Source organism: Hyaena hyaena, unplaced genomic scaffold (genome assembly GCF_003009895.1).
Source record: "Hyaena hyaena isolate Hyena2069 unplaced genomic scaffold, ASM300989v1 scaffold_272, whole genome shotgun sequence".
NCBI lineage: Eukaryota > Metazoa > Chordata > Mammalia > Carnivora > Hyaenidae > Hyaena > Hyaena hyaena.
The window spans coordinates 239,475-261,363 of NW_024080906.1; the positions used below are offsets into that span (position 1 = coordinate 239,475).

General features: G+C 36.0%; 1 protein-coding gene across 3 annotated transcripts in view; it reads left to right on the forward strand.

Moving 5' to 3' along the window:
* The window catches only part of LOC120240991 (multidrug resistance-associated protein 1-like), an 85,098-nt gene that overhangs the window by 60,947 nt on the left and 2,262 nt on the right, over nucleotides 1-21,889 (forward strand). For all 3 annotated transcript variants that reach the window (XM_039245894.1, XM_039245897.1, XM_039245896.1), the window contains 8 exons: nucleotides 6,560-6,714; nucleotides 7,160-7,315; nucleotides 10,512-10,711; nucleotides 11,446-11,572; nucleotides 12,890-12,991; nucleotides 16,632-16,775; nucleotides 19,975-20,133; nucleotides 21,444-21,610. In XM_039245894.1, the coding sequence (XP_039101825.1) occupies nucleotides 6,560-6,714; nucleotides 7,160-7,315; nucleotides 10,512-10,711; nucleotides 11,446-11,572; nucleotides 12,890-12,991; nucleotides 16,632-16,775; nucleotides 19,975-20,133; nucleotides 21,444-21,610 (1,210 nt within the window). The remainder of the gene's footprint in view (nucleotides 1-6,559; nucleotides 6,715-7,159; nucleotides 7,316-10,511; nucleotides 10,712-11,445; nucleotides 11,573-12,889; nucleotides 12,992-16,631; nucleotides 16,776-19,974; nucleotides 20,134-21,443; nucleotides 21,611-21,889) is intronic.

The window sequence follows — 21,889 nt, forward strand, 5'->3', positions numbered from 1 at the left end:
TCAGGACTCAAAAGTCTTGTCTACATGGCTACTCCCTATATGTGCTTAAACTAATTCATTAATTCATTTAACATACATTATAATGAAGAGATTCCTTAAACTTGGGCATGTTACTTAAATTTTTAGTTTTATCATTTATGCAAAATAGATAATCTCTACCTAAACATTGTTCCAGTGATTAAAATAGACATTATGTGTAAAGCTTATAGAAAAATGATGAGTGTATACCAAGAGTACAGTGTTAGCCATTATTTAACAATAAACAGAATGAATATTGTGCAGAGTCCTACAGATAGAAAGTTTCAGAGCCAAGATTTGAATTCATGTCTACCTGATTCCCCAAACTGTGTTCTTAACCACTAAATTGACATTTCTGAAAGAGTTTTACATGAAGCAATAGAGATGCCCCACAAATATAGGATTCTGTACTCTAATAGGTCTGCAAAGCAGAACTATATTTTTCTATGCATCTGAAATCCTTTTTCTTTCCTTTTGCTAAAAATTTTGAGATATTCTTCAATAAATTGACTCATTTAATTATATTTAAATCAATGTTTCTCAAATCCATTTGACCATGGGAAAAAATTATTTTCTTTGTGTTATCCATTAACACCTTGAGCAACTTGTTTTCCACAGATTGTATTTTGGAAAATTCTATACTATGATATACTCCTTTCCAAGTGCAAAGTGTGATGCAACAAAAGCTAAAAAAAAAAACAGTCCTTCAAAAATCTTTTCAATGGTTCTGAAATGCTGTAGAAATGTTAAGGAGAAAGAAAATTGAGAAAAGACCCATGATTGTAGTTAAAGATGCATAATCGAGAAAGAGGTGGGAAAAGAATACAGATTGTAGGTAGTTGAATAATTGAGGATTAAGGAGAAGATACATATTGTCCTTCAAAGAAGTTGGGTGATTTGAAAGAGAAAACAAAAGGATATTCAAAAGTACAGTAGACATAAAGTGAAGATTTTTTTAAAATACAGACATTTTGTGTGTGTTTATGAAAAGAAAGTAAGGCACCTTGAAGGAGAATGATAGCAAATTCAAATTAGAAAATAATACATGCAAGTAGTGCTATCTAAGGATATTCATAAGGGAAAACACAAAGAGAGGTACATGCATTTGGTAAAAGAAAATAAAGATAAAATAAAAAATATGAAACTTAGAGCTTTGCTTCTTTGGCCCTTTTCCATCTTTATTGTGTGGCCATAATATTGCTAATAGTATCTCTATCAAAAAGTAAGCAAATATTATAAGACAGATTTATGTTTATTTTCTCATCCTGTTAACAAAATTTATGGGGAAAAGAGATATTATGTGAATGACTAAAATGATATATAAAGATTAGCTATAGTGTGAAAGATACAGTGTGTTTGCTTTTGAATCAGTAAGAGGCAAGTTTATTGGCTTGTAGTTTACAATTCATTGAGGAAAGAATGGTTATAGTGGTCTAGAATGCTACGCACCAAAGAAGATTCATATATACGAATATCTCTATATCTGTGTCTGTCACGTGTACATATGAGAGTTAAACCCATACCAATCCAGGAGCTCCTGTTAAAACTTTTGGGGAAATTCAGTATACCTTGAAGAATATTTTAAGTGAGCAAATATCATTTCCTATACTAGACAAGGTATGCAGGTTTAGTATTCACAATTTTATCATTGTAAAATGAGAATTGTTTAATTTTTTATTTAAATTCTACTTAATTAACATACAGTCTAACAGTTTCAGGTGTAGAAGTTAGTGATTCATCACTTACATACAACACCCAGTGCTCTTCACAATAAGTGCCCTTCTTAATCCCCATCACCCATTTAACACATTCCCCCCACCCCTCCAGTAACCCTCAGTTTATTCTCAACAATTAAGAGTCTTTTTCCTGGTTTGCTTCTCTTTTTGTTTCCCCCCTATATTTATCTGTTTTGTTTCTTAAAGTCCACATATGAGTGAAATTATATGACATTTGTCTTTCTCTGACTGACTTACTTCCCTTAGCATAACATTCTTTGCTTCATCCACATCATTGCAAATAGCAAGATTTCATCTTTTTTTATGGCTGAGAAATATTCCATTGTGTGTGTGTATGTGTGTGTGTCCACACCACAACATTTTTATCCACTCATCAGTGAATTAACATTTGGGCTCTTTCCATAATTTGTCTATTGCAGATAATGCTGCCATAAACATTGGGATGTTATATCGCTTTGAATTAGTACTTTTGCATTATTTGCATAAATACCTGGTAGTGCAGTTGCTGGATCACAGGGCAGTTTTCTTCTTAACTTTTTGAGGAACCTTCATACTGCTTTCCAGGGTGGCTGCACCTGTTTGCATTCCCAACAATGCAAGGGGATCTCCCTTTCTCTACATCCTCACCAACACCTGTTGTTTCTTGTATTGTTGACTTTAACCATTCTGGAAGGTGAATTTTGTATTTTTTAAATAATTTTTAGGTACTAATCCTTTATCAGATATGTCATTTGCAAATATCTTCCCCAATTCCATAGGTTGTCTTTTCATTTTGTTGATTGTTTCCTTCACTGTGCAGATTTTTTTAATTTTGATATAATACCAATATTTTATTTTTGCTTTTGTTTCCCTTGCCTCAGGAGACATATCTAGTAAGAAGTTGCTATGGCTTATATCAAAGGGGTTACTACCTGTGTTCTGCAGGATGTTGATGGTTTCCTGTCTCACATTTAGGTCTTTCATTCATTTTGATTTATTTTTGTGTATGGTGTAAGTAAGTGATTCAGTTTCATTCCTTGGCATGTTGCTTCTAGTTTTACCAGACCATTTGTTGAAGAGACTGTCTTATTTTTAATTAACTACCAATAGACATAGGAAATATTTTGTAATGAAGGCAATAGATTATGCACAGCTTTATCAAAAGATTTTTTCCTGTTTTGTGTTTTGTCTAAAGTGGTCTTCAGTCATTAAAATATGAATCTTCTCTATTTTTTCTTATTTTTTTTAATTTTTTGCATTAAAAATTAAAATTTTCTGAAGATTTATTATTAGATGCAATTATAAGTCATCTCTAAGTAGGGTGAACCTAAGAAATGAAAATGCATAATTTCTGGTTTTTTCAGTAGACCATAGCTACATCTTATGGAATTTTGTCCAATCAAGAGCAGTCTGTATTCCCTGACATCATCAAACTCACAAAATTAAAAAGCCGGCAGGAGGGTGGGAGGAGTGAAAGCATAAACAGCATTGTCATATGTTAATACCGCAGGCCTCTTATGAATTATGTAAGTGTTAACATTCAAAATAAAGTAGAATTCAAAGCATAATGTTAGATATATATTTTATAACAAAAATAAAAATCTTACATTGTTTTCTAAGACATAGTTCTGAACATTTTTTTCCCTGGGTCCCAGCTATTTGCCTAGAATCTCTAGGACATTCTGAACATCTTGTATCTATTGTGTTTTATGTCTCGTTGTTAGGAACTTCCTTTCTCCCATACAATATGAAATTATAGTGGGGGAGAGAGAGAGAGAGAGAGAGAGAGAGAGAGAGAGAGAGAAGAGATTGAGAGAGAGAATCCCAAGCAGGTTCCATGCCCAGCATGGAACCTAACTGGGGCTTCATCTCATGACCCTGGGATCATGACCTGAGCTGAAATCAAGAGTCGGACGCTCCACTGGCTGAGCCATCCAGATGTCCCCAAAGCAATGTTTACAGTACACTGCTGATTCTAGTTTAACATGAGTGAGTAGATCATCTTTTTTACTTACCTCACAAAATTCCACTGAAATGATAATGAATAAATATAAAAGGAAAGACCTCAGAAGATTTCAGAGTGATAAATTTTTACATAAGCAGTTATACTGATAGATAATTAAGGTAGAAGAACCTGTAAATATGGAGGAAGCTGTAACAGAAGAGGGAGTTGTTCATTTGAGCTGTGGAGAAACAATAAACTCATGGTCATGGGTAGAGAGTAGACTTGAATTACATGGAAATAATCCCAATAATTCACCAGACCATTGTTCTCTTCCCATTGGCCTCTCCTACAACACCCACCACCATCACCAATGTGCACAGCAACCTTATTGTAGTAATACAATGAAAACTAGAAAGCTGACATCTAAAGACGAAATGAGGTTTTCTAGTGTGTGTGATATACATAGAAGAAATTCTCCTTAAATGGCTTTTGGAGAAGCTTTAGCCTACATGTCTAGATTCCAGTATTCCAGATTCTGTGTCACACCTACCCACTTTTGTAGAATTTGAAGCAATCTCTTCCATTCAGAGAACAAAAACAAAACAAAAAAAAATGTTGGAGGAAATTAATGTGTGCAATAGCAGAAGGAAGCCATATCAGTTACCTCTATTCATTAACCATGTGTTTATTTCATATGTTTAAACTGATAATGATGGATGGTTTTGCATTTTAATCAAACCAACAGTATAAATAAGAGCTAACAAATAAAACAATGACATTCAGCAATGAAACAATCCTTTTTGAAATAGAAGCTTAAATGTCAAATTAGTATCTTCAGAGATTCAAAATAGTATATCCACTAAGCCAGTGCAAAAATGTGCTGAAATAAGTTCAATCTTAGACAAAATATACTTGAAACATTTAAAGAATTTAAAGAGATTGTACAAATGGAGAAGATATATTAGAAGACATTATCCCAGGAGTACAACATAAAAAATATAAATGGAAAATGATAAATAAGAAAATTAAAGGCATAATTCAGGAAGTCCAACATTCATATAAGTGTTTCAGTAAATTCAGGTGAAAATGATCAGATTCATAATATTTAGCATTTCCCATAAGTGAAGAATGCAAGTGTTCTTATCTTGCAACCATTCAAGTTTAGAGTGGAGAGAAAGAGGGTTCCAAAAGAGTAGATGATGCTGCAAAAGAGGAGGGGGCTAAATAATAGAATAAGGAAATAATAGAATATCTGATGAGTTTGAATATATTCAGAAGAGATTTGCTGACTCTTGAAGTATTTGGGAATAAATTAGTGCGTGTCGCATAGAAAACTAAGAATATGAAAAAAGAGTGGCACAACCATAATAAATTTAGTGAACTTTATGCATAATGTATGTTTGGTGGTAATATAAATATTGAATATTTATTCGAGGAAAGAGGGTGATAACCTGTTTTTGAAAGAGAACGAAGGAAGTATGGGGAAGTGAGGTAGAAAAAAAAAGAAAATATTTAAGGCTAAGAAATCACTTAACAGCAGCATGTGATATTATTTAAAATATAAAGGAATTAGCAAAAATAATTTAAGATGATCAGTGTTAACTATCTTTTGTTTCATTTAAACATACTTATAAGGGAATAAGAATTTTGCTGGCATCACACTTTTGTTAGCAAATTTTTTATATTAGAGAGCAGTGGAGCAATTGTGTATCCCCTTTGAGAGCAAACTAGCACAAGTAATATGGGAATTTATTGACTCCCCAAACTGAAAAGTCCAGACATAGGTCATTATACACACTCCATCCCCGTGCTTAGATGAAGTGTCCACTATTCTTTATCAACTCTACTTGTTGTCCTCATTGGCTTAATTCTCAGGCTTCACGTGGTGATGGAAATGTTCTCTTTCAAAGAACTTCCTTCCATAGAAATCCATGAAATGATATTCCTTGAAACAATTTGAATCACATATCCATCCTTGACCAATCACTGTAACATACCATGTCTTCTTTTAGCCCTATCAGTTCTCCGATCTGAGAGAACTCTTTGTCCTTTCATTTCCTCTCCCACATGGATAGCTCTTTTTATGAGCATGTCTCTTTCTTGTCATACTTTGTCAAATGCAGCTAATAATAGTCAATAGATAAAGCTAGATGTTTATTATTTATATGTCTGCTTTTTCAGTTGTTGCAAGAACAACAGTTCCTCCAACCAAATCTCAGGAGCTTAATAGACCAAAAAAAAAAAAAAAAAAAAAGAAAGTGTTCATTGTGGTTCAGGTAAAGGACTACACTTGTTCTTGGACCCAAGTTGAAGAAGCAGTCCAACCACCATTATAAATGTTAGCAGGCACTCTCCAAGGAATAAACTTTAGCAGTTTCTGGTACCAGCAATTACTTAACCTGGTATTATGTGTTGTTTCTCCTTCAACTTGTTCTTCAGAACTCTTAATATGGTCCCATACATCAAGGAGGCCAGGAAGAACAACTCTACCATGGACTAGAAGCTAGGAGAACTAAAATTATTTGGCTAGCAGCACCAATGACTACCATATTGTCCCATGAGACATCACAAATAGGTGCTTAGAATTCTGTTAACCTGGTTGATCTGTTACGTTTTGTGCATTCCTCTAGAATCTATGCCTATGAATAAGGAGAGTTCTTTTTTGATAGGATTGCAACCCATCAGACTGTCTGTATTCATTATCAGTGAACCATATAAATTTATACTCAGTTTGATCCACAATTACACATTGTTAAGTTTGCTTCTTGAGTTTTCCATTTTAAAAATGCTATGATAAACAACCTTTGAGCATTAAAATATAAAATTATTTAAAGAGGTTAACATGTCCTTGATAATAATTTGGTATTTGTAACAATTTTAGGTCTCTTTGTCTGTTCTGGAGCCTATGTACTCACTAAGGGATCCCTGGCTGCCTCTCGAACTTTGTATGCTCAGCTATTGGATAATGTGTTACACCTCCCACTCCAGTATTTTGAAATGAATCCTATAGGCCAGATCATCAATCGGTTCACCAAGGTAAGTAGAGCCATACCTTATTGAATAGCATACCTAAAAATGATGAACCATATTTAATATCTTGCAATAGCATTTGTAAAAAAAAAAAATCACCCTCGAGAGATGGGATTATGTTTTGTATAGATTTCCTTGTTATTTTACTTCTCATTCTTGGGACATTTATAATTGATGTATAGAAGCATCACATCTTACACATATAATCAAAATAACCCTTGAAAATTTCTGGAAGAACACCCTCTTAACAATTACACCTGACCACTGGGGGAAACTACTTGGGGGTAGATTGGGAAGGGCAAAGACCATGTAGTTAGACTTATTCAATCATCATCTTGTCACATCCAGGTTTTTATTTTTTTTTTATTTTTACATTGAATGATATATTTCTTCATCTCATTTTAAACCGTGAAAAGTTAAAAATATAGTGACCTGATACCAATTTTTTTAGGACATGTTTATAATTGATATGCGTTTCCATTATTACTTACGGACCTGGGTGAATTGTACATTGGATGTTATTGGAACCATTTTGGTCATTGTAGGAGCTTTACCACTCTTCATTCTGGGGGTTATTCCCTTGGCTTTCCTCTATTTCATTATACAGGTAAGTACATGAACTTTTATGTGTATTAATAACAGAAGTCACAGTCAGTTACAGATTCAGAGCCACTTAAATTGCCTGTTAGTTCAAGTTCTCCAAACCGGAGATTCCAAGAAAGGATTCCATATAGTATGTTACTGGGGAATGCCTGCAAAAGATAAAGGAAAGGGAGCCAGAGAAGGCTGTGAGCCCTCAGACAGCAATGCCGGTCTGATTCCTGTGAGGGAGTGAAGAGGATTGGGTGGGGAAAATCTTGGATTACAGGACATTTCCAGAAAGATTCATCAAATGGATGGGAAGTCTACAACCAATGTCACCCATTGAAGTATTCCATGTGTCCCCAAAATGGGCCTGTGTTAGCACCCCTGCCATGCACCGTCATTGCCTGTAAACAACCTATGGGAAACATGGCCTCCATGCTAATAGAGTAGTAGATGTTCTCCCTGCAACAGGTGAACTGAGCTGTGCATTTTTATGGTCACCACAAAATCTATATGGTCTTTGCATTTTAGCAGAAAGTTAATATGCTTGTAAATCCAAAAGACAGATACTGCTTTTTTGTCCTGTTCTCCCTGATATCAGCAAAGTACTCCTAGAAGATCTAAAGAGATCTCTCATGATATATATCTTTATATTCCAATTACAATGTGGTCAACTTCATTCTAAAATTATGTCACTGTAAGGCTATAGTGTAAAATGAAGTTTATTTTTTTAATGAGATGTCTTAACACATATTTGATTTAAATATGAAAGTATTTTGAGGCTGTTTACATAAACAGATGCAGTTATTATAGTTCAATGCTTTCCCAAAACCCAAGTTTTAAAATACATATTAGAGTTTAATCTGCCCAAACCAGAATGTTAATCATTTTCTCATTTCTACACCTATGCGATTATTATTCATCCTTCTTCCTATGTTTTTTCCCTATTTTCTCTGACTGACTGGATCTTACTTACCTTTCATGGCCTAGGTCATGTTTCATTTTCTGTGCAAATGAAGTATTCTCTACCAAAATAGTGCAAAGAGATCAGACTCATTCAGGTATTATGGGTTTATTATACTGCTAGTATTATACGCTATTTTTAGACACAAATTGTCTCCCCAGTGAAATTGTAAGTCCTCCAGGGAAGACAACTACATCTTAGAGCTAAAAGAAACAAATCCACAAATCTAGAACATGAGGGATGGTTTTGAGAATCAGTTGTATCTGCTTAAAAAAAAAAAATAATGCCTCATATCAAAAATGAAAATTTATGTGATAGTCTTGTGGTTGGTAAACTATAACAGGGTGACCAGAAGTGGACATGAGTCTAGAAACCACATCTTGTTAGGGAACACTGTATGGGATGAGCCCTGAATGTGAATTCAGGAGCCTCAAATTCTAGTTACTTTCCTGACTCTTATGTTTGGCACATCACTTCCCTTTCTAGGCTTCATTGCTTCTCCCTATAAAACCGGAGGTTTGTTTTATAGCAGTGCTACTCAAAGAATGGTCACTGGACCTATGGGCCATACCCCAGACCTACTGAATCCGAATCTCTGGTTGTACCTCTTTTTTAAAAAAATCACATGTTAATAAATATGTATATAATTTTATTTGGTAATCACATTCTAATAAAACTGGGAGGAAATAAAGAATATATCAGGGCGAGGCCCACAGTCTGTGTTTTTTTAAATTTTTTTAATGTTTTATTTATTTCTGAGATGAGAGAGAGAGAGGCAGCGTGAGCAGGGGAAGGTCAGAGAGAGAGGGAGACACAGAATCTGAAGCAGGCTCCAGGCTCTGAGCTGGTTGTCAGCCCAGAGCCCAACACAGTGCTCAAACCCATGAACCGTGAGATCATGACCTGAGCCGAAGTCTGACGCTTAACCAACTGAGCCATCCAGGCACCCCCCACAGTCTGTGTTTTAACAAACCTTTTTACTAAAGTGTGAGAAGCATTGATCTATATCAATAGTTCTTAAATGAAATATTCTGGAGAGATTTGTATCCTGAAGGACTCCAGGGCTTTTGCAATTCATTGAAATTCCCTGAAAATTTCTTTATGACAGTCTCTTAAGTCCCCTTGCAATTCCAGAATGCCATAATCCTCTGAGTTCTCCAGGGCACTTAGCACAGAGCAGAGCTGGTAGACTGCAAGTCGACAGGCCATATGTAGTTTCAGATATGTTTTTGCTTAGCTTGCTCAGTGTTTTTAGCAAAATGAAGACATTTGATAATCAGTGAATATATATAAAACTCCAGGTCCAAAGATTTTCTTGAAAAAAATTGCAAGATGTGGTAGTTCTCAATTTTCATTTCCAGTGTGTTACAATTACCCGGGGCTGGTGAATGATGGTGCAGTTAACTCAGGACACGCTCCCTCCAGCACTTGTCTTGTTCATCCCAATTATTCTCAACCAAGTTGGAGGGGAAGTAGCCAGTTATACTTGTGGCTGCACTGGGGTGGGGTGGAGGTGTAGACCAAATATATATATATTCATAATTATATTTAGGAACAAAAATAGTATTGTCTGAACACTTGATTGACTTCCTTCACTTAATGGGTTAACTCCCTGGTCACATTTCCAACATGGGACATAGTAGGTACGAAGTAATGGTTGGTTGAAAGGATGATCAAAGCGGAACTTTGCCCACCTCTGTTCTAGCTATGCTCTCCAGAATCTGGGCTTTTTACTGTGCCAAGGATGTATTCGTTAGGGCTCCTGTAACACATTTGGTAGCTTAAAACAACAGAAATGTTATTTTTTCACAGTTCTGGAGGCCAACGGTCCAAAATCAAGGTGCACATAGGGTTGGTTCCTTCTGGAGCCTTTGAGGGAGATTGGTTTCATGCTTCTCTCTAGGCTTCTGGTGGCTGTCAACAATGCTTGGCATTTTCCTTGGTTTATGCGCACATTATTCCAGTCTCATCCTCACATGGCTTTCTCCCTAGGTCTTTGTCCTCTCCTTTTCTGTCTCTTACAAGGACACTCAGCACTGGACTTAGGGTCTACCCTAAATCCAGGATGATCTCATTTAGAGATCCTTAATGACATCTGCAAAGATTCTATTTCCAAATAAAGCCACACTCACAGGTACTGGAGGTTGAACTTGAACCTCACTTTTTGGGGGTCACTCAGTGTCTTGCCATTTTCAAACTCTTAAGGCAATTTCTGCTACATCTTTCCAACTGCCTCTTTCTGTTTTCTGGTTAGAGATACTACGTGGCAAGCTCTCGGCAGATCCGACGGTTGGCAGGAGCGTCTCGCTCTCCTATCATTTCCCACTTTAGTGAGACTTTATCAGGGGTGTCCACTATCCGGGCATTTGGACATGAACAGAGGTTTATCCAGCAAAACAAAGAGGTGGTGAATGAGAACTTGGTCTGTTTCTACAATAATGTAATTTCAAACAGGTAAGTGACATCAATAGACCTACCTCAAGACCAGTCTCTTTTTAGATGTCTTGTGCACTGACTTCTAAACAGAAAGAATGTTTTGTAATGGCATTTCATGAAATTATTAAAAAAAGAAAAAGAAGAAAGCCTTAGCTGTTTCTAATATTTAACACACATTTAAGTTGAAATGTATCAATTTATATTCATATAAAAGTACATGCTATCTTGCATGAAAATAATATCCCAGATTTTTTGAAGGTCATATAGGATGCTATTGGAATTACTAAAGGTATGGCTCTGTTATATTCTGTATTTGTAGAATATATCCTATTAGCAAACAATACTTTATAATATCATCGCACATAAAAGGGAAATGAAATATTAAATAATAGCTGGACACATTTTAACTTTTGGAGACTGATTTTACCGTAGAAAAAAGAATATGTATTCATAAAGGTGATTGATTTTCCAATAGGATTTTAAAATATGATGCATCATTTTAGCTGGTGTTCTCTTTTTAATTCTGATTAAGTTTTAAAGCAAAGTTCAGCAAAAGTAAAGTGTGTTTTTATGCAGAGGAATCCTTTAATGTATCATCACTGCAACAGTCCCATTTTGACTGAAATCTAAGTAAGTGAAGAATAAAAGGGAGAAGCTATTGATGTTTACATTTCCATTTCCCAGAGGAGAGTTCAGACCAAATGCAACAAAACTTTTGCATCTCGGTTGAAGAATATTTTCCATTATCACAGGTGGCTGTCTGTTAGACTTGAATTCCTTGGCAACTTAATGGTATTTTTTGCTGCACTCCTTGCTGTGCTGGCTGGCAATTCGATAGATTCAGCAATAGTTGGCTTGTCTATATCCTATGCCCTAAATGTAAGTAATAATGATTTTGTGGTATGTGATATGTTTATAATCCAGTTAATTAAACTCTCCTCTCCTTTGCCTGTCTGAATTACAGATTGTATTAACTAAGTAATGAGAGACAAATCTGGATTACCCTGAGGCTCATTTCTTCCTCTGCTGCTACTAGCAGGAAACAGGCTCAGCAATTCTGAGTCAGCTCACAGAAAGAACAGGCTGAGTGTTAAAGACCAGGAAACTCCTGCTTTACATAGTTACCCAGAAGTTTCCTGCTCTCCTATCTTTATGGATTTATAGAATGTAACAAGGGTAGGGCCTCTCTCCATTGTGGCCTGCCAATCCAGTTCGCCCAGTCTAACCAAGGATAATGCAAACTCGGGAGAATACACGGTCTGCTGCTTCTTTGCTTATGTTTTTTCCTAATAAGCCCTATTTTATATTACACTGAAAAGCACTAGTGTTATGAGTGTGTTCATGCCCTTTTTGTAAAACAGAATATTTCTTAAATTACTTAGTATAATTACACATTGTTAGAGGATAAGTCTAGATGATTTGGGTACTTGCCCTTCATTCCTTATCCAAGATGCTTAATTAAGGCCAGTTGCATTTCAGAATTCAGAACTTAGTCTTGTAGAAAGGAAATAATGACACATACTATAGTCAAGGTCAAGGGCAGAATCCCATAATCAAACTACTTGTTCTGGAGTAAAATATGTGAATGTTTAAGTGGGTTAAATAAAAACTTTAAAGAACCCAATATTAGTTCAAGTCAGGTTGGCCATCAAATGACTTGACACCAAACTTAAGGAAAAATTGAATTGACAAGAGTTTTTTTGACATTCAGAATTAGGCTTGAATTGCCACCTATATTTGTGGGTAGGGTGAGAAGAAAGTATAGTTAAAAAAAAAAGAGAGAGACAAGAGTGGTCAAGAGTTAGGAGAATCCTGCTTCCAGTGAATTCTGCCAAAGGTAACATCGTGCACAACTTTTTTCTCACTTGGGATGTACATTTCTTGAGGCATAGCCCATCAGTCTTGGTATCCATCATTCCTTACACCAAGTGTGAACTCCTTCAATACCTGTTGAACTATATTCATTCTGTCTTCTGCCAAAAACAAAAAAACATTATTTAATCAGTTTAACATACTTGCAGAAACACTTGTGTGCAAATATATAAGTATATTTACTTCTAAAGTTGTTAAATAATCAGAAAAGGTAAAAGTATATGAAAACTATGAAAAGTAAAACTTTATAAAGTATTATTCATATTATGTAAAAGACTAAAGAACCAGTCATTAAGCTCTTGGGTCTTGGGTTTTTCCCTCCAGATTACCCAATCTCTGAATTTTTGGGTAAGGAAAGCTTGTGAAATTGAAACCAATGCAGTTTCCATTGAAAGAGTTTGTGAATATGAAAATATAAGTAAAGAGGTAAGCACTTCTAAATAACCAATAAATAGATGCAGGATTAAGATATTGTAATGCAATTTGAAATGATATTTAAGAAGATAAATTTGGGGGCACCTGGGTGGCTCAGTCAGTTAAGTGTCCAACTTCAGCCCAGGTCATGATCTTGCAGTTTGTGGGTTTGAGTCCCATGTCAGGCTCTGTGCTGACAGCTCAGAGCCTGGAATCTGCTTTGGATCTGTGTCTCCCTCTCTCTCTGATCCTCCCCCGCTCACTCTCTCTCTCTCTCTCTGTTTCAAAAATAAATAAATGTTTAAAAAATAAAGAAAATAAATTTTAAACAAAACTTGCTTTTCCAAATTCATGTTTTAATATTCAGCATTTCAATGAAATTAAAACCACAGCACATTGTGAAATACACTATTATTTTATGTATCACAAAAATAGAAGAAAAGACCACAGTTGACTGAATTAGGATAGTACATAAATTGTAAGATACATCCCTATTTCAGTTATGTTATAAGAATGAAATATGATTACCTGTTTTTAGAAGGCACAATGATTTGTCCTCTACCAATGTAGAGTAAAATATTCAACCTAAGATTATAACTTTGTGAGGATTTTATGTTGAGAAAGGTGTCTTAATATAGTTCTCTCATAAATAGTCTGCAGTTTTTAAATTAACTGTACCTTTATTGCTTATATCTTCTGTTCTGTTTTCTCATCATTAGCTTCTTTGTGCATGGGAAAGAGGAGGAGAATAAATCAGTCTGCTTTGTTTCCTTTAATTAGTTATAATTTAGAATAGAGAAGAATTAGGGGTACCTGGATGGCTCAGTCAGTTAAGTGCCCGACTCTTATGATCTCAAGGTTCCTGAGTTTGAGCCCAGTATTAGGCTCTGTACTGGTGGTGTAGAGCCTGCTATGGATTCTCTCTTCCTCTCTCTCTCTCTCTCTCTCTCTCTTTCTCTCTTTCTTTCTCCTCCACTCTCTCAAAAATAAATAAACTTAACAAAAGTAGAAGAATAACACTCTGCCTCTCCTTCTCAAAAATAAATGAACATTTAAAAAAAATTTTTTTAAAGGGGCACCTGGATGGCTCAGTCCGTTAAGCATCCAGCTTTAGCTCAGGTCATGATCTCACGATTTGTGGATTCAAGCCCCACATGGAGCTCTGTGCTGACAGCTCAGAGCCTGGAGCCTGCTTCAGATTCTGTGTCTCCCTCTCTCTCTGACCCTTCCCCACTCATGTTATATCTCTTTCTCTCTCAAAAATAAACATTTAAAAATTTTTTAAAAAGTAGAATTAGACTATTGACAGAGTATGATATTTGAGTTTTCATTGTATTTTAGTAATCTGATTTACTTCTGCCTCCCAGTTCTGTGAATTAACAAGGCAGATGTTAAAGTTGACTTGAGTTTCTATATCTTCTTCAGTCCACCTATAAAGGTATCAAAATCTTCATGAAATGTTCCTCTTTTGCTCATAACTCTCAGGAAAAGGTGTCCGTCCTCCAAATAGAAAACTGGAGCTTCTACTTGTATTTTTGGTAATATCTGTTCATGTTTTCTCTCAGATGTTGCTTCATTAACCACTTCCTTTAATTCCTACATATCAATTCCCTGACTCCCTTGCCTCTCAACTTACAAATATGTTTAAATATTATTGACAGCCCAGAAGGCCTGGGTGGCTCAGTAGGTTAAGCAACTGGACTCTTGATTTTGGCTCAGGTCATGATCTCACAGTTGGAGAGTTCAAACCCCACATTGGGCTTGGAGCTGACGAGGGACCTGCTTGGGATTCTCTCTCTCTCTCTGCCCCTCCGTGCCTCTCTTTCTCTCTCAAAATAAATAAACTTAAAAAAATTTAATATGTGCATCCTCCCACTCCTACCTGAACTTTGATTCTTCCTCTAGATTCATCCTCGGGTCTTAACTTCCTTTTTTACCCATATTTCATGGAAGATTAATCTACCTTCACAACCTCCAATTATCAGTGTTCAGTTTGCTCAGCCTATTGCCATGTGATGACCATTTTATTGTTTTCTGTATTTTCTAAGTTTTTGTATATATATTTTTGTATGTAAACTTTTTGTTTATATGTATAAAATTGTAATATACTTTTCATATTGTAAAAAAACAATAAAATGTGTATGTATACACACATAAAATACCCACACCAACACAATGGAAAAAAAAAATCATCTTTATGTGAAGTACTTGGGTGGCTCAGTCCATTAAGTATCCAACTCTTGGTTTTGGCTCAGGTCATGATCTCACGGTTCCTGGTTTCAAGCCTTGTCCGCCACTGTCAGTGCGGAGCCTGCTTGGGATTCTCTCTCTCTCTCTCTCTCTCTGCTCCTTCCCCCATTCACGTGCACCCTTTCTCTCTCAAAATAAGTAAAGAAACATTAAAAAATAATCTTTATATAATTTGATAACTCAAGTTATAAAAACTGTTGACATGCGAGAAGTAAACTGTCCAGATAATTCTATTTATCTCTCTGTAGCCTCCTTTCTCTGCACTTTTTTACAGCAGAATTCTTTGGAATAGCCTATACTTCTCTCATTCTACTTTGGACTCATTCCAAACAGGCTTTAAATTTCACCACTTCACTGAACCTGCCCTTGGAGATCACCAGTGGTTTCCTTTCAGGCCTCACTTGACCTGATCCATCATCTGACACTGGCCATCACTCACTCTCGTGAAAACTTTTCACCTTGCTGCCCAGACACCACACTCTCCTACCCTCTTCTGCTTCCTGCTGTTCCCCCAACATCCCAGGCAGGCCCCTGTCTCAGGACCTCAGCACATGTTGTGAGGTGCCCTCCTGGAAAGCACTTCAACCCATATCCAAATATCTGGTTCCCATATAATATCCAACCAAGCCTTTCCCAACCTTCCCCACTTAAAATCACTCCACCACCGCTAACCTTGCCTATCTCCCATCTTCCAAAGCTTGTTCACTATTTAACATTTTACATATGCTATATTATTCCTCTGTCCCTTCCCAGCAGGCTGTATGCTCTGTAAGGGCAAGAATTTGTGTCTGTTTTGCTCACTGCTGAATCTCCAGCAACTAAAGCACTGACTAGCATAGTAAATACTCAGTATCTGGGTGCTGAGTGAATGCCAAACTGTCCTCATCTCAGCTACAATTTCTAACAGGTTACCTTCAGCTCCTTTGTAGGGTTTTTAGAAGACTCTTCTTTTTAAAAAACTTTAAATGGTTTTTATTTACTTCTGAGAGAGAGAGACAGCGTGAGCAGGGGAGGGTCAGAGAGAGAGGGAGATACAGAATCTAAAACAGGTTCCAGGCTCTGAGCTTACTGTCAGCACAGAGCCAGATGCAGGACTTGAACCCACCAACCGTGAGATCATGACCTGAACCAAAGTCGGGTGCTTAACTGACTGCGCCACCCAGGCGCCTCTAGAAGACTCTTCTTAATAACTGGATAGGAGATGGGAAGACTTGTTACTGCTAAATATTTCTAAGCTTTCTTGTAACTAGATGAGAAATTTTATGCTGGTAATATTTAAAACTATTTTTAGATCATAATATCCACAAATGTTTTCCATCACTTTTGTTTTTACGCATGATAATTATTTTTTAGAGGGAAAGGTATTTTTATTGTAGTTATTGTAATATTTCTTTGTTTGAAGGCACCCTGGATAATGTCTACAAGGCCTCCAGCACAATGGCCCAATAAAGGGATAGTGGAATTTATTAATTTTCAAGCTCGATACCGAGATGATCTTGGTTTAGCATTACAAGATATCAGTTTCCAGACTCATGGAGAAGAGAAGGTACCATATATATTTTATAAGTTTCACTCTCCTTTTTATCTGAAAACATTCGTTGTTAAGGTCAAAGGTTAATATGGTATTGAGTAGAAGATAGTCTTTTGTTCACATTTCATATAAAGATATTAACTGTTTCCTCTGTCCCTTCCCAGCAGGCTGTATGCTCTGTAAGGGCAAGAATTTGTGTCTGTTTTGCTCACTGCTGAATCTCCAGCAACTAAAGCGCTGACTAGCATAGTAAATACTCAGTATCTGGGTGATGAGTGAATGCCAAACTGTCCTCATCTCAGCTACTATTTCTAACAGGTTATATATATATAGAATATATAGAATAGTATATAGTATATAGAATAGTATATAGAATAAAATTTCCTCTTTTAAAAAAGGTATTTCTAGGGGCACCTGGGTGGCTCAGTTGGCTAAGCATCCTACTCTTGATTTCAGCTCAGGTCATAATCTCACAGTTTTGTGAGTTTAAGCCTCGCATCAGGATTTGCACTGGCCTTGTGAAGCCTGCCTCGGATTCTTTCTCTCCCTACCCCTCCCCGACTCATGCTCTTTTTGTCTTTCTCCAAATAAATAAATAAAATTTTAAAAAGGTATTTTTAGGGGTGCCTGGGAGGTTCAGTAGGTTAAGTATCCGACTTCAGCTCAGGTCATGATCTCATGGTTTGTGGGTTTGAGCCCCGCGTCAGGCTCTGTGCTGACAGCCTGATTCAGATTCTGTGTCTCCCTTTCTTTCTGCCCCTCTCCTGCTCGTGTTCTACCTCTGTCTCTCAAAAATTAGTAAATGATAAAAAATTTTAAAAAGGTATTTTAAAATTGTGCATACTATATCATGAAACATGATTTTAGTATACTTTATTTTTCAGCTTTACTGAGTTATAATTAATAAGTAAATAATGTATATATTTAAGGTGTACAATGTGATACACACACACACACACACACATATATATATAGTGAAATGATTACCACAATCAAATTAATTAACACATGCATCACCTCACATAATTACAAGGTTTTCTGTTTTTGTTTTAAAAATTTTTTAGATGTGGTAGGAACACCTAAGATCTACTATTTTAGCAAATTTCAAGTATACAATACAGTACTATTAACTACAGTTAGTTCACTGTACTTTACATCCCCAGAATACGTTCTTCTTATTCATCTGAAAGTTTATGCCCTTTGACCAACATCTTCCCCTTTAGCCCACTCCTCAGTCCCTGGTATCCACCATTTACTCTGTGGTAGTATTAATTTGACTTTTAGATTCCACGTATAAGGAAGATTGTTCAGTATTTGTCTTAATCTGTATATCTTATTCTCCTTAGCATAATGTCCACCAGCTTCATCTATGTTACTGTAAATGTCGGGATTTCCTTCCTTTTTATTGGCTGAATAGTATCCGTTTGTGTGTGTGTGTGTGTGTGTGTGTGTGTGTGTGTGTGTGTACATACATATACATTTTCTTTATCCATTCTTTAGTGGACACTTTGGTTGTTTCCTTATCTTGGCTATTGGGAATATAAATATGGAAGTGCAGATTTCTCTTCTACATACTAATTTTATTTCATTTGTATGTATACACAGTAGTAGTGTACTGTTATTTTTCTTCCTCTGTTAAGTAAAGAGTGATAATAAGACAATAAAATTAAGTTACCTAAAATACAGTAAATTCATAGGAAAGAATATCTGTATAGTCAATGACATGTTTTCCAGGATTACTAGTGAGATGGGAAAATACTTGAGATGTAATCTGGTTAATAAAAACTATATACAAAACTGTTGATAGTATATCAGTTTTCTGTTTTAAAAAAGCAAACAGGTAAACACATTAGCAAATATCCTGGAATAGTTGTAAACCATAAATAGTGGTTCTCTTCAGGTGATAGGATTATAAGTAATTTCTACTTCTATAGTTTTTCCCACATTTTTGAAAATGTTTTATAAAAACACCTTATTTCCCCAGACAGAAAGATTTTACAAAAGTAAAAAAAGAATTAACAAAAAATTAACAGCAATATCACATTTTTCCTTCTACAGATCTGGCTTTTGTAGCCCCAAACATCTCTTTTTCTGTATTTCTAAACCAGGTCCACTGCAGTAATATCAAGGACAAAAAATGTCTTTGGAACAAGTGAAATCATTGTGGAATTTTGATTATGCCAATTAATTTAACAGATTCCTGATTTTTCTGGCATAGTGTGTCAGATTTAAGATCTTTTATGAGGGCGGGGCGCCTGGGTGGCTTAGTCGGTTGGGCGTCCGACTTTCGCTTGGGTCATGATCTCGCGGTTGTGGGTTCGAGCCCCCCGTCGGGCTCTGTGCTGACTGCCAGCTCAGAGCCTGGAGCCTCTTTCGGTCTGTGACTCCCTCTCTCTCTGACCCTCCCCTGCTCACGCTGTCTCTCTCTCTCCTAGAAATAAATAAAAACATAAAAAAATAAATAAAGATTAAAAAAAAATTTAAAAAAAAAAAAAAGATCTTTTATGAGGGCAAACCAACCTCCTTAATGTTTTTTCTGCCTTATGTTCCCATTAGCACCAAGGTACAAATCAACACCCAGAAGGGATTGTTTTAGTCTTCATGGTCGAAGGAATATATGCAATCACTTGCTATTTATGACAAGGTGATTATTTTGTCCAGGAATCCAAGATCCTCAGATGTTAGCTGTGGCCACCTTCTATAGTTTTAACATAGTAGCTGTTTTGATACACCAAGGGAATTTGCAAACATTCCTTTGGATTTTCTATCCTTCTGGCAAAGGGTTCTTGTCCCCTTTGTTTGTTTTATTTGGGGAGGGGGGGAGAATAGAGAAGCCTTGCTTTGAAAGTTCCAAGAAAACCATGCCATTATTGGAGTTGTCTTTGGCCACACTGTTAATAGCCAGTCCCAGGATAGGTCATGGGTGGCCTGCCCCACGGGCGGCTGCTGGCAAGCTCTGGCTATGTGGTTATGAAATTACTAAAAAGTAGAGAAAATACACATTTTAACCTGAGCCTTTCCTGTGAGCATTGAGTGTCTGGGTAAAGACTGATCTTTCCAAATTCACATTACATATTCCATGCCAGTCAGGGCTATTCCAGTTGGCAAAGTTAAATCCCACTGACCTGACATCCAGTGTATCTTTTGTCAGTGCAAAGGCCCCAGTCCCTTACAGAAAGCACAGTGCAAACTGTTCATGATCATTTCATTACAGATTGGAATTGTGGGACGGACTGGAGCAGGCAAATCAACACTTTCAAATTGCCTATTTAGAATTGTGGAAAGATCAGGAGGCAAAATTATTATTGATGGAATCGACATATCAACTATCGGACTTCATGACCTTCGGGGCAAACTTAATATTATTCCACAGGTAAAGACTGTTTTGTTAGTAGACTTTATTAACACCTTCTAAGTGAGCTTCTTTTTTTTTTTTAATATGTTCCTTCCAAGTATGTAAATTCATTTTCAAAGCTAGAGCATTTTATTTTATTTTTTTAAATAGTTGGTTTCTGCATTTTAAATGTGTTATGAAAAATCACTACATAACTGGATCCTACTAAACACTCTTACCCTAAAGTATTTTTCCTAAATGCATTTATCTATTTGAAAACTGGTACATTGCTTTAAAGGTTCCTTCATAATAGTAAATGCAAATGAAATTTGGATGAAGTGGATCAGACTGAAACATGCATTGGTGTTTTTTGGAAGAAAAAAATTACAAGAGCTCTTGCTTAGTTGGTAGAGTGAGTGTAGAATTTTGCCTCTTTTGATTTGAAATTTAAAAACATTTTAAAAGATGAAAAGAACAATAATTCAGTTAGATCATTTTTCAGGTCCTTTGATTTTTCTATCTCTGGCATCAAAGGAACTTGATCATTAACAAGTATGCAAATTGGCTCAAGAATATGCCTGTGTAGTCAAAGATGACTTACTCAGTTGAGTTTGAGAGATTTAAGCTGAGCATTTATGAGATATCTTTGTATTACCTCCTAAAAATATCTTAGAATATTATAATCTCTTTGTCATATTATTTAGACATATGCTTGTATTCATGAATTTACTTCAAAAGCAAATTTGGATGGAATTCTTGCAGAGAAAAAATTTAATGAAGAAAAGAGATATTAGTCATTCCTGTCTTAAAAATAAATACAAGTGTAGTATAATACAGTTTCACCAGGCATGTTGGTAAATTGGAAAGAGCATGGACTGGTCCTATTTGAATTCTACTCAACCACTTACCTTCTGTGTCTTTGGACAATTTGGACAAGAGCTCTTTGGAACCTCCAGGTCACCACCTGTAAAATGGGAATATTGACTTCCATTTTTCTGGGTTGGTATGCTGATTGATAATATTGTGTCCATACTATAGTTTGCATTTATTCTGTTCTATGTTATCTTATGTCTCTGACCAAATGGCAGCTGTCATCATCATCATTATTATTAGGGTTAGTATTGACATTGTTAAGGAAAAAGACGATCAGGAAATTGATAATGATTTAATCTCACTTATAGCTTATTCTGATTCTCTTCTGCTTTTGCTTTCAATATAAAATGAATTTTGTAATTATTTAGGTCTGATCCTTTTTTGCTTTTTCCTTATTTATTTTCTGAGTCTGATTTTTTTAATGTATCTGTGCACCATGTGACAGTGAGGTTACTGGTGATGATTTTATTCTCTAGGATCCTGTTTTATTTTCTGGAACCCTTCAGATGAACCTGGATCCCCTAGACAAGTATTCTGATAGCCAGCTGTGGGAGGTGCTAGAACTGTGTCACTTAAAAGAGTTTGTGCAGTCCCTTCCCAGGAAGCTGCTGCATGAGATTTCAGAGGGCGGTGAAAACCTCAGGTAAGCTGCTAAGAACAAAGCCTGGTCAGGTTATTCATTCCAAGGCTCGTTAGAAACTTTGAGTTTAATGCCTCAAAGACAAATCGATTCTCGATTCTGAGTCACCAAAGACCTCCTTTGGTCTATTCAAAGCACACTATTGCCGATTCCCTCTAGGGAAGAGGGACAAGGAATAAAATGGTAGCTACTGGCGCAGGAATGCTGGTGAAGGGAAGAAAGGGAGAAAAAAAGAACAATACAGTATGAAAAGTACTTCTTTTAATTTAATTGACTCTTCTT